The 12,537-nt window shown below is 45.0% G+C and overlaps 2 protein-coding genes across 3 annotated transcripts in view; one reads left to right on the top strand and one right to left on the bottom strand.

The window, feature by feature from the left end:
* LOC147099792 (ferritin heavy chain, oocyte isoform-like) overlaps positions 1 to 12,537 on the top strand; it is a 346,456-nt gene that overhangs the window by 296,925 nt on the left and 36,994 nt on the right. The window lies entirely within an intron of this gene.
* Positions 894 to 2,222, bottom strand: LOC147099794 (ferritin heavy chain-like). Its single transcript, XM_085969384.1, has 2 exons — positions 2,098 to 2,222; positions 894 to 1,750 (listed from the first exon to the last, which is right to left on the bottom strand). Exons 1-2 carry the CDS (start codon positions 2,182 to 2,184, stop codon positions 1,598 to 1,600), a joined length of 240 nt encoding a protein of 79 aa, XP_085825510.1. The 5' UTR covers positions 2,185 to 2,222; the 3' UTR covers positions 894 to 1,597.

Raw genomic sequence — 12,537 nt, 5'->3', positions numbered from 1 at the left:
CGTATTCCTCGTCCTTCAATACCTTACCCAAGACCATGAGTGTTGGCAGGTTAGTCAAACATGGTGGGGGAGGGGGAAGGAGAGTGGTCCCAGAACAAAGCCCAATAGGGTACTCACAGTTTCCCAGTAAGATATTTTCAAATTCTCTACCCCAAAGGGCTGTGGATGCTGAATCATTAACTATATTCAAGGCTGAGATAGATTTTTAGATTGTAGTGTGATCAAGGGATATGGAGATCGGGCTGGAAAGTAGAGGTGAGATTGAAGATCAGCCATGATTTTATTGAATGGTGGAGCAGGCTCAAGGGCCGCATGGCCTACTCCTGCTTCTAATTAGGTTATGTGGATAGCAAGCCGATATGGCAATTGTTGATTCTACTCCTCCACCACCACATCAATTGTAATCCCCTTATCACGAGTTCAGTGAGCTCCAACATTGCTGGTCTGTGCAGCAGTTATTTGTTTCTCTGCCCAGAAAGGCTATAGCAGCAGTGGTGAGTTTGTTAACGGAATTACCCCCGCAAGTGACTGATGGGGATCTGTAGCAGTTTACAGAATACAAACTGCTCTTCCCCAGGGAAAATATAATTCTTAGAGAATGCAAAACCAGAGCTTTCTCTTCATTGGACTGAAATGACAGAACACAGTCACAGCAAATCATCCTTGTGTTTATTATAACTTGTATTTCATTGTAGTGGCTAAATTATAACTCTCCTAGCTCTCAAGGGCAGGGGGAATATTCATCACCATGGCAGCAAGTACTTCTATTTAACTGCCTAGAGCCCAAGCTTTGGAATACCCTCCCTAAACCTCTCTGCCTCCTTTAAGACTCTAAAACCTACTTCTTACCAAGCTTCAGGGGTCCCTGGTCCCATTAGCTCATTTGGCTGAACACGCCTTTGTACATTAAGCTGTTGCATTACAGCATTGCAGTTTGTTTGCAACACAAGATCGACAAATTTCTTAGAAATACATACAATATCAAAGTTAAATAGATTAAAATTACCCTGCCAAAAAAATAAATAGAACTGTTCCCATTGGTGGAAGGGTCGAGAACCAGAGGACACAGATTTAAGGCGATTGGAAGGGGGCCCAAAGACAACATGAGGAAAAACTGAACGCAGCGAGTGGTTAGGATGTGGAATGCACTGCCTGAGAGGGTGATGGTGGCAGACTCAATCTCTGTTTCAAAAGGGAATTAGACAAGTACCTGAAGGATAAAATGGCAGGGTGTAGTACTAGCCAAAGTGCTCCTGCAGAGAGCCAGCATGGGCTCGACAGGCCGAATGGTTACAGCACAAGAGGCCATTCTATGACCAAATCCCATGACAACACTGCTGCACAGCCCAGTGTAATACTGGAAATGTAACCAAGTTATGCTAACTGGAACAAAAACCACTAAAATTTACAAGGAGACAAAATCCAGTCAAATATAGAACAGTTTATTTACAGTTAGTGACATTTCACATTAAGAGCCCAGGTCTCTCAGCTCTTGCACAAAGTCACAAGCCATCATTCCCTACAGGACAGGCGTCTCGCACACAATTATAAATACAAGTACTAAACACAATAGGCTTCACCCCTGCAGTCAGTTTAGTCACTCTTCCCCCAGGGTGTGCTTGTCAAACAGGTACTCCCCCATGCCATTCTCAGGGGCTCCCAGTCTCTTCAAGTTGGTGATGTGATCTCCAAGCTTCTTGAGCATCTTCACTTGCTCATCCAAGTAGTGGGTCTCCAGGAAGTCACACAACTGGAAAAAGAGGGAAACTAGTTATGTCCAGCAGCAGATTTCAAGGAACATCCTAGCTTCCCCGCAAGAGTTCAATCCACTTGGACTGCAGGATAGTGTTGTGGTGCAATTGAGATTAATGGAATTACTGCATCATTAGATTAAACTTCCTGCAGAATAGGGGCATAGATCCTAAAATCACTGGGGCACATTCACTAGTCAATGTCCACAGTAGGCCAACCTCCCACCACTCAAAAACCTAAAAGGCAGCAACACAAAGCTATTGGGCGTGAAGATCTTTTGAATAGGCTCACGGTACCACCACCTCCAACTTAACAAATGCCCACATTACAGCTTCAAGAACTTACATGAGGGTCAGTCCTAACAGTGACGAGTTTGTGCAGATCCAGCAGACTCTGGTTGACATTCTTCTCCAGCTGCAGAGCTCTCTGCATCGCCTCCAGACCATTGCTCCACTCATCCTGCTCTGGTTTCTGGAAAGGGAAATTCAGACAATTCACTGTACAATGGAATAAACAAACAAACAAGTATTGAAGGAAATTAGGGGTGCAAATATCTAATGTTACCATGAACCAATGTGTTGGAAGAAAATAGAACTACAGCATTAAGCCAACACAACTACTGGAGTCAAATAACAGATGTAGTTAAGGGGAAGCTAGATAAGTACTAGGGAGAGGTGTATAGAACGATATGCAGATAGGGTTAGATGAAGCATGGCTCGTGGAGTATAAACTCTGTCATAGACCCACTTGGACAAATGGCCTGTTTGTTATAAATTGGAACCAATGGCTTTAGAAAGTATTTGAAACAATCAGTCTACGGGTCCCAGACAGAAGGTCACTTGTTCATCGAGCCAAACCTTGATGTCCTCCAAGATGATTCGGCCTCCACGCCGATTCTGGAATTTCATCAGTTTCTCAGCGTGCTCCCGTTCCTCGTGCGACTGCTCCTTGAAGAACTCGGCAAAGTGACGCAGGGCAACATCATCCCGGTCAAAGTAGAAGGACTATGGAGAGATCAGAAAAGTCGTTGGGTATCCCATGGCAGATCTATCATGGGTATTGTACATAAAGCCAACCTGGATTTTGCTTTAATTCAAAGGGTTCAATTCTCACTGAACTTGCGGTACATGGAAACTAGCACAGGCCTACTTACTTCACTAACCTGGTAGCAAGTGGACAATCTTACCCCTAGCAATAGGGAAACTGGCCAATGGAAATGGCAAAAGAACCAGAGGCTACAGGAGGAAACTCAAGTGCATGCACTGCCTGAAAAGGGTGGTGGGAGCAGATTAAATAGTAACTTGCAAATATTGGCCCAGATCTATTGCCAAGGGGCACTAGAAACAAACCCATTAAAGTAGAGTCTAGTCACAGTACACAATTCATGTAGTACATCAAAGGAGGAGAAACTGGTCTGAATCTTACTGGCTACATTCATCCCATGGAACTAAAATTACCACAAGCAGCATTAATTTGGCACCTTCAACGCTAATCAAGGCATTTCAGAGGAGAAGCACATACCAAGGAATAAAGGTTCATAAACCTTCAGAATTTGAAGTGCTTGGTCAAGGTCAAGAAGTAGGAAAGCAGAGTTAAGGGAGAGTTCCCGAGTAGGGTCAAAGTGGCTGACGGATTTACCACCAGTACGGCAAAGGGAGTTAGCGAAAAGACAGAAGGGCACAAACTGAGAGTTAAAACTAAGGTTAATATTAGGAACAGGAGTGGGCCATTCAGCCACTCGAGCCTGCTCCACCATTCAATTTGATCATGGCTGACCTGTAGCTTTACTCCATCCCCCTTGAGGCACTTACCCAAGAAAAGCATCTGTCTTGAAAGCTCCAATTGTCCCAGCATCCACAGCTGGGGGGAAAAGCAGGTAAAGAAAAAAAAAAAAAAAAAAAAAAGTGTTCCAGATCTCCACCACCCTTGTGAAAAAGTGCCTCCTGACTTCCCTCCTAAAAAGGGCTATTTCTAATTTTAAGATTACATCCCTTTATTGCAAAAGCAAAGTAGGGAAAGGCCATGGAGTGATTTAGAAGTGAGGATAACAATTCTGATTTCCACACATTGGAATACACTCTGCATTCAAATATAAACTTCAACAACACACTCAAGAGCCCAGGAAAGAGAGTCATTAAGATACTCAGAATATGGTTCAGTTACTGCAAGGACCAGAGAGGCAATTTGTTAATGGACACACAAAATGATAAATTGCATTATATTTTAGCTTTAAAAAATGAATTTACTGTGCATAGATTGAGGGGTGGGCTAGACACAGCACAGAATTTAGTAAAGTAACATTACATAGTCTCCACTGTGAAGTGGTCAGAAATACAAGACTCACCATGGAGAGATAAACATAGGAGGAATAGAGCTCCATGTTGATCTGCTTGTTGACAGCATCCTCACAGTCCTTGTGGTAGTTCTGACACACTTGAGAAGCCATCCTAATTATTATTATTATTTATTGCTAAATCTAAACTTTGTTGAAGTAAGAAGCTGGAATTTAACCAACCCCCCAAACTCCTACTATTTATACCGCTGGATAATCCAGGGCGTGGCCGCCTAGATGATGAGTGACATTCCTCAATACCCAATCAGAAGTGGCAGCCTCTCTCAGAGCACCAATCAAGTAAAGGGAGGAGGGGAGATGACTCCCAGAGCCAATCAGAACTTTGAGTGCATAATTGGGCTGGAGAACCAAATTTTAATTTGATTATTAAGGTTTATTTGAAGTTTTATTGGGTTATTACAGTTTTATTGGTTTATTTGCAGTTTTAATGGTTTATTTACAGTTTTTATCTGTCTAAATTTATGGTTTCACCAAAAGAGGATCAAGTAAAGGGAGGAGGGGAGATGACTCCCAGAGCCAATCAGAACTTTGAAAAATGAGTGTCATTGGCTGACAAGGCAATAAGGACCCCAAGGGCAGGGGATGGTAGCCTAGTGGTTAAGTTACTGAACTAGTCATCCAGAGGCCTTGAACTAATGATCTGAAAGACCTGGGTTTAAATTCCCACAGCAGCTGGGGAATTTAAATTTATAGAAAAAAAAGAAGGATCCCAATCGCCCTGACTTTTCTCAAACACAGTTTGAATATCTGGAATCACAGGCTTATCTTTAGGCTAATCGATTGGGACGATTAAATCATCAATCGGAAACACTTAAACCATAAGTGGCCCCTTTTTAAAGGGGCACAAACATTAAGTTCCAAATTATGACAAAACCAACATAAAAACCTTTAAAATTCTAATTGAGTTCCCTGGATCCACTCTGCACTCCAGTCCCTCTGGTGCCCACCGGTTATGGAAAGCCTCAAAGGGAACCGTCAGACACCGCGTGCTCCCTCTTCAGGGACACCCAGGCATTGGTTGTAGCCGCGGAAGGGAGGCGGGCAGCTGCAGCGAACACCCCCCCCATCGACCGCGCTCTGCCTGGACCAGTTGAGGGCCACCTTGCCCGGGTTAATTGAATCCTCCGTTGTTTGCGAGTCAGTGTCTTTTTAATAGTTCTGCGTGGTTCAGTGGGTTGGTCATTTTCAGGTATCTGCGGGTTTGAGGCAACATCCAACCAGATCAGTGAGTCTGCAAAGCGGGTCAGGTGAATTGAAAGAGCGTGTGATGAATGTGACAAACACAAGCGCTCAGAAGTAAGAGAGGAAATAGCAGAGGCTCTGACCATCATTTTCCAATTTTCTCTGGCAGAGGACTGGAGGACTGCTAACGTGGTACCGATGTTTGAAAAGGGACCATGTACAGCAGTCACCTCAAAGCACGGGAGAGGTACCACCAACGCTGCCTCTGCAAGATCCTGCAAATCCATTGGCAGGAGAGGCGCACCAACGTCAATGATCTCGCTCAGGCCAACATCCCCAGCATCGAAGCTTTGACCACGCTCGATGAGCTCCGATGGACGGGTCACATTGTCCGCATGCCCGATACGAGACTCCCAAAACAAGCGCTCTACTCGGAGCTCCGGCACAGCAGGAGAGCCCCAGGTGGGCAGAGGAAAGGCTTCAAGGACACCCTCAAAGCCTCCTCGAAAAAGTGTCACATCCCCACCGACACCTGGGAATCCCTGGCCCAAGACCGCACAAAGTGGAGTCGAAGAATCCGGGAAGGCGCCGAACACATCGAGTCTCTTCGCCGGGAGCAAGTGGAAGCCAAGCGCAGGCAGCGCAAGGAGCGCACGTCAACCCAAGCACCCCACCCACCCGCCCCTTCGACCACCGTCTGCCCCACCTGTGACAGAGACTGTAGGTCCCGCATTGGACTCATCAGTCACCTGAGAACTCGTTTTTAATGTGGAAGCAAGTCATCCTCGGTTCGGAGGGACTGCCGAAGAAGAAGAAGAAGAAGTTTAAAAATGGAGAATGGGATAGACTGAATAATTACAGGTCAGTCAGCCTAACCTCCGTGTTGGGAAAATTATTGGAAACATTTCTGAGCGACAGGATAAATCTTCATTTAGAAAGACACAGATTAATCAGGGACAGTCAGCATGGATATGTTAAGGGAAGGTCATGTCTGACTAACTTCATTGAATTGTTTGAGGAGGTAACAAGGAGGGTCGATGAGAGTAGTGCGTTTGTTGTAGTCTATATGGATTTTAGCAAGGCTTTTGATAAGGTCCTGCAAGGCAGACTGGTCACAAAAGTAAAAGCCCATGAGATCCAAGGCAAAGGGGCAAGTTGGATCCAAAATTGGCTCAGAGGCAGGAAACAAAGGGTAATGGTCGAAGGGTGTTTTCGTGACTGGAAGGCTGTTTCCAGTGGGGCTCCGCAGGGCTCAGTAATGGGTCCTTTGCTTTTTGTGGTATATATCAATGATTTAGACTTGAATGTAGGAAGTATGATTAAGAAGTTTGCAGATGATACAAAAATTGGCTGTGTGGTTGATAATGAAGAAAGCTGAAGACTGCAGGAAGATATCAATGGACTGGTCAGGTGTGCAGAACAGTGGCAAATGGAATTCAATCTGGAGAAGTGTGAGGTCATGCATTTGTGGAGGGCTAACAAGGCAAGGGTTAAATGGTAGGACACTGAGAAGTGCAGAAGATCAGAGGGACCTTGGAGTGCATGTCCACAGATCTCTGAAGTTAGCTGGACAGGTAGATAAGGTGGTTAAGAAGGCATACGGGATACTTGCTTTATTAGCCGAGGCATAGAATATAAGAGCAGGGAGGTTATGCTTGAAATGTATAAAACACTGTTTAGGCCGCAGCTAGAGTACTGCGTGCAGTCCTGGTCACCACATTACAGGAAGGATGTGATTGCACTAGAGAGGGTGCAGAGGAGATTTACGAGGATGTTGCCTGGGCTGAAGAATTTTAGCTATGAGGAAAGATTGGATAGGCTGGGTTGTCCTATTTATCCCTCAAATAAAAACAGAAAATGCCGGAGACACTCGGCAGGTCAGGCAGCGTCTGTGAAGAGAGAAACAGAGTCAACGTTTCAGGTCGATGACCTTTCGTCAGAACTGGAAAAAAGCCGGAAATGGAACAGATTCTTAAGCAAGTGAAGAGGCTGGGAATGGGGGGAGGGGAGGAAAGAACAAAAGGGACGGTCTGTGATAGGATGGACGGCAGGAGAGATTAAGAGACATTGAGAGATATTCAAGGCAAAGGGAGATGGTAATGGGACAGGTTAAGAAACAAAGGATGGCTCTAGATGAAGTGTAAATTGTGCTTTCTTTTAATATTAATCCCTCAACCAACATAACAAAAACAGATGATCTGGTCATTATCACATTGTTGTTTGTGGGAGCTTGCTGTGTGCAATTTGGCTGCTATGCTTCCTACATTACAACAGTGACTACACTTCAAAAAGTACTTCATTGGCTGTAAAGTGCTTTGAGACATCCGGTGGTCGTAAAAGGCGCTATAGAAATGCAAGTCTTTCTTTTCCCGAGTCTCATTCTTTTGTATTTTCCCACATTATATGCCATTTTCCACCCACCTATCCCGATCCCTTTGTATTTGTAGGTCCGCCTCACCCCCATTATTAGATTTATGCCAGCTTTAAATGATGGTTAACTGCGTATGTGTGTTTTTGTAATGTTTTAAATATTACCTTTTGCACGAGTACATTCCATGTATTTGACATGTACTGGGGTAAGTCTGGTCTATCCGCCGGGGAAAGGATGTTTGAGTTAAGCTGACGGGATTGGGGGGATTGCAGGAAGAGAGAGGCAATCACTGGGTGTACTCTTTTTGAGCAACCCATAAACAAACAGACTGTAACTAAACTCAAAACAATAAGTGAAACTTAACAAATTAAATTGAAATTTGGTTGCCGGGGGGTGACGATGCACTCCAGTCCCCGCGGCGCCCACTGGTCGCGGGAGGCCTCAAGCGTGCCGGGGACACTACGTGCTCCATCTCCAGGGCCACCCGGGCACGAACAAGAGACAGGCAGTCGGGCCGAACGACCCCCTGCTGTCTGGACCCAGTTGCTGGCAATCACTGTGTGTAGTGCTGGTTGTGTAGATATTGTCCCACTTGTGAGAAGAGACTATCTGGTATAGACTTGTTTCAGTGATTAATCTCTCGATGTTTGACTGTCCAGGAGGAAAGTACAAATGCAAAGAGGCGAGGAGACTGTTGAATCTTCTCTGGTGGAACAGGAAGTCCAGTAAATCATTGAGATGAGAGTTACTGGCGTTTCCCTAAATCTGGCGAGGGAAGGACAGTGCTGGGATTCCGTGGATACCTCGTGCTCCCGCTAGGATCAAAACACTGTGGGATCAACAGCAAAGAACAGGCTAAGAAAGTGCATCAAAGGTGGAATACTATTGAATTAAAGATGAAGTAAGGAAAAGTGGGACTAGTGGACTGACACGTGTTCATGTGATACAGGCATGTTGAGAATAACCTTGGATTTTCACCCAAGGTAGGTCAAAACTCAAAGCTCTAACACTGTGACCAAGTCTCTAATTGGTTATCCTGTAGTTACCTTGCTCTATTCTCCAACTCTCCATTAGGCTTAGAAGTGGCAGCTTTGGCAGTTGCAACATAGTCCAGTGTGGTTCTAGGCCAATGGGACTCCATGAAGAGAGTATTCATCTCCCCCCACCACCACCACAAATTTTCTTCAAGAAAGGAATCGCATAAAGGCCAGTTGGAACTCCGATTTGAATTAGGACAATGCCGCTAGACTAGATTGGGTGTTTAAACAAATTGTCTGCAACTTAAAACATCAAATGAAACTTAATTAAAATTTGGTTGTTGGGCGTGATGATGCACTCCAGTCCCTACCGGTCATGGAAGGGCTCGAGCGCGCTGGCAGACACCGCGTGCTCCAGCTCCAGGGAAAACCGGGCACAAACATGGCCACAGAAGAGAGGAAGGCAGGTGAGCCGAAGAACTCCCTCGACCGCCCGCTGCTTGGACCAGTTAATGGCCTTTTTGGGAAGGCCCAGGAACAGCCCTACGAGGAGGTGCTCCAATCTGCCTGCTCCCTCCGCACCGGGTGACCGAAGATCAAGAGCGTGGGACTGAAGTGCAGCCAAAAATTGAGCAGCCCCTTCAAATAATGAAAGAGGGGCTGCAACCTCTCGCATTCTGTGTAAACACAGCCCAGTGTAGCTCTTGTCTGAAGACAACCAAATGTTAATCAGAAAATAAGCAACCACTCAAATTTACAAGGACACAAAATCCAGTCCAATGTTGAACAGTTTATTTATAGTTAGTGACAGTCTCACAGCTCTTTGTACAAAGTCACACAACCCATCCCTGAAGGACAGGGTCTCCCCCACAATTATATAAACACAAGTACTGAACACAATAAGCTTCAGTCACTCTCCCCCAGGCTGTGCTTGTCAAACAGGTACTCTCCCATGCCATTCTCAGGGGCTCCCAGTCTCTTCAAGTTGGTGATGTGATCTCCAAGCTTCTTGATCATCTTCACTTGCTCATCCAAGTAGTGGGTCTCCAGGAAGTCACACAACTGAAAGAAAGAAACAAAGTGAAACTAGTTATGGCCAGTAGCAGATATCAAGGAACATGATCTCCCCCCCAACCACTCCCCCCACCCTAGAGTTGGGATTTTAATCCTCTTGGACTGGAGGATAGTCAAGTGGTGTAATTGAGATGATGTAAATTTGCTCCAATGAACCAGTAATTCCTGTACAATAGATGCTAAGAACACCAACAGCTTTATTCTCAATGTCCACATTAGGCCAACTGTCCAGTCCTCTCCCCAACCCACTTAAGGACCCAGGAGAGACACCAACACAAAACAATTGGGCATGGGGAATATTGAATAGGCTCAAGGACAGCAAGGTTCCACCACCTCCAACACACCCAACAACCCACATTAAGAACTTACATGAGGGTCGGTGTGCCCAGTGGAGAGTTTGTGCAGATCCAGCAGACTCTGGTTGACATTCTTCTCCATCTGTAGAGCTCTCTGCATCGCCTCCAGACCATTGCTCCACTCATCCTGCTCTGGTTTCTGAAGGGGAAAGTCACAGTTCACTTACAATGAATTAAACAAAAATACACAAGACAGCACAAGGAAAACAGGGGTGAAATGCAGCCAGAATTCCATGTTACCATGAACCAATGTGTCACAGGAATATAGAATTACTGCATTAAGCCACCAGAACCATGGAATCAAATTGGAACCAATTGCTTTAGAAACAAGGGGATCCCAACAGAAGGCCACTCATTTATTGAATCCAACCTTGATGTCCTCCAAGATGATTCGGCCTCCACGCCGATTCTGGAATTTCATCAATTTCTCAGCATCCTCGTGTTTCTCATGTGACTGCTCCTTGAGGAACTCGGCAAAGTGACGCAGGGCAACATCATCCCGGTCAAAGTAATAGGACTGTGGAGAGAATTTTAAACAGCTTCATCAGACCTAGATCTTCAAATACAATGCAAGATTATTATATTTATCTAGTTAGAGAGTTCTTAATCTTGCAAAAAGAGATATAAAAAAAGATAGGAGCAGTAGTAGGCCATTCGGCCCCTCGAGCATGTTCCGCCATTTAATGAGATCATGGCTGATCATCCAAATTCAGTACCCTGTCCCTGCTTTCTCCCCATATCCCTTAAGCCTCAAGATGCCATTGGTTAACTAGCAAAATACAATTCACTTCACTAATCTGAACATGTTGGACAGCTTCTCCTCCCAATAAAAAAACCAGGATGAAAGATTCAACTAGCAAAAAACACAAAACTATAAACTAATGTTGAGGATTATATTTCATGTCCAGTCAAACTAAACTCTACTGCTGGGTAAGTAGCACCTCCTCTACTTCCCGTCATTCAGATGAGATGTTAAACAGAGGCCCTGTCTGTCCTCAGGTGGATGTGAAAGATCTCAAGGCACTACTTCAGAGAACAGGAGAGTTCTCTCCAGTTTCCCAGGACAATATTTATCCCTCAACCAACACCACTAAAACAGATGATCTGATCATTCTCATTGTTTGTGGGAGCTTACTGTGCACAAATTGGCTGCTCCATTTCCCACATAACAGGTGGCTACAAAGCACTTTGGGAGGTAGTCAAAAGGCACTATATAAATGCTTATTTTTCCAAATCTAAACTAACATTGGGCATGGAAGGAGAAACTTCCTCAATTCCAGTAGTTTTACACTACAATGTAGTGCAAAAGATCTAGGCTCAGTGAACAAGGCTTCAACACCAGGATTCCCAGGACTTCACTTCCAGTTAAAGAGAAAGCCAGTGAGGACCTGCCAACATGTCACTCACTACAGTCACCCCACTGAAACTGAACTTTGTTTCATGTCAACAAGCACCAACAGTCACTTGACTAGGTTTGTGTTCTTCTGTTACAAACTCAGGCAGCAGCTGAGCTAGTTCCATATATTAAACCTGGTCAACAGAGTGCAGCTGCTACAAGGAGCAGGCCATTAACTCAACAAGATCACCCTGAAGTACTCACTGCCCAAAGATTGCTTCCCCAGGTAAGGAAGTCAAGAGAAATATAGTTTAAAACCAGTTCATGGAACTGCAGAATTTCCAACTTTTCACAATACAGCAACAAGGCATACAAGACCCACCATGGAGAGATAAACATAGGAGGAATAGAGCTCCATGTTGATCTGCTTGTTGACAGCATCCTCACAGTCCTTGTGGTAGTTCTGACACACTTGGGAGGCCATCTTCACTATTATCTGTTATACTATTACTGCTCACTATCACCTAGACAATTCAAGAACTGACTCTTTTTAACCCAAGCTCTTGTATTTATACTGGTGGGGCAGCCTGCATTCAAACAAGGAATGACATGACCAATGATGATTGACAATCGCTGAGAGCCAATCAGGAATCGTTCCTGAATCCAGGCACCAATTAACAAAGGAGAGGGGGTGTGGGGGAGGAGGGTGAGACCCAGGGCCAATCAGAGCTATGGAAAACCGGCAGGTTTGGGAGATCAGTCTCGGTGATGTCACTGCTTTTGGGGTCCTTGACCTTCTTCAAATCGGAAAGTCTCTCGTTGTTTGATGCTCTCATTTGAATTAAATGACAATTTGCTGCTTTCCAAAAGCTCAAGGTGCTGAGAATCATCCTTCGCTATCGATGTATTTTCCTACAATTGTTCCTTCGTCGTCGCTGGGTCAAAATCCTGGAACTCCCTCCCTAACAGCATTGTGGGAGTACCTTCACCGCTCGGACTGCAGCGGTTCAAGAAGGCGGCTCACCACCACCTTCTCCAGGGAGACTCGCGCCGGGCAATAAATTCTGGCCGTTGACAGCGACGCCCACATCCCATGAATTAATATTCAAAAAATGGAATAAATTGATTGGAAACAC

The sequence above is a fragment of the Somniosus microcephalus genome, chromosome 28, assembly GCF_052327205.1.
Source record: "Somniosus microcephalus isolate GS21.2 chromosome 28, FLI_Smic_1.0, whole genome shotgun sequence".
NCBI classification, from domain to species: Eukaryota; Metazoa; Chordata; class Chondrichthyes; order Squaliformes; family Somniosidae; genus Somniosus; species Somniosus microcephalus.
The sequence above is the reverse complement of the archived record's forward strand: the minus strand, read 5'-3'. Positions and strand labels throughout refer to the sequence as shown.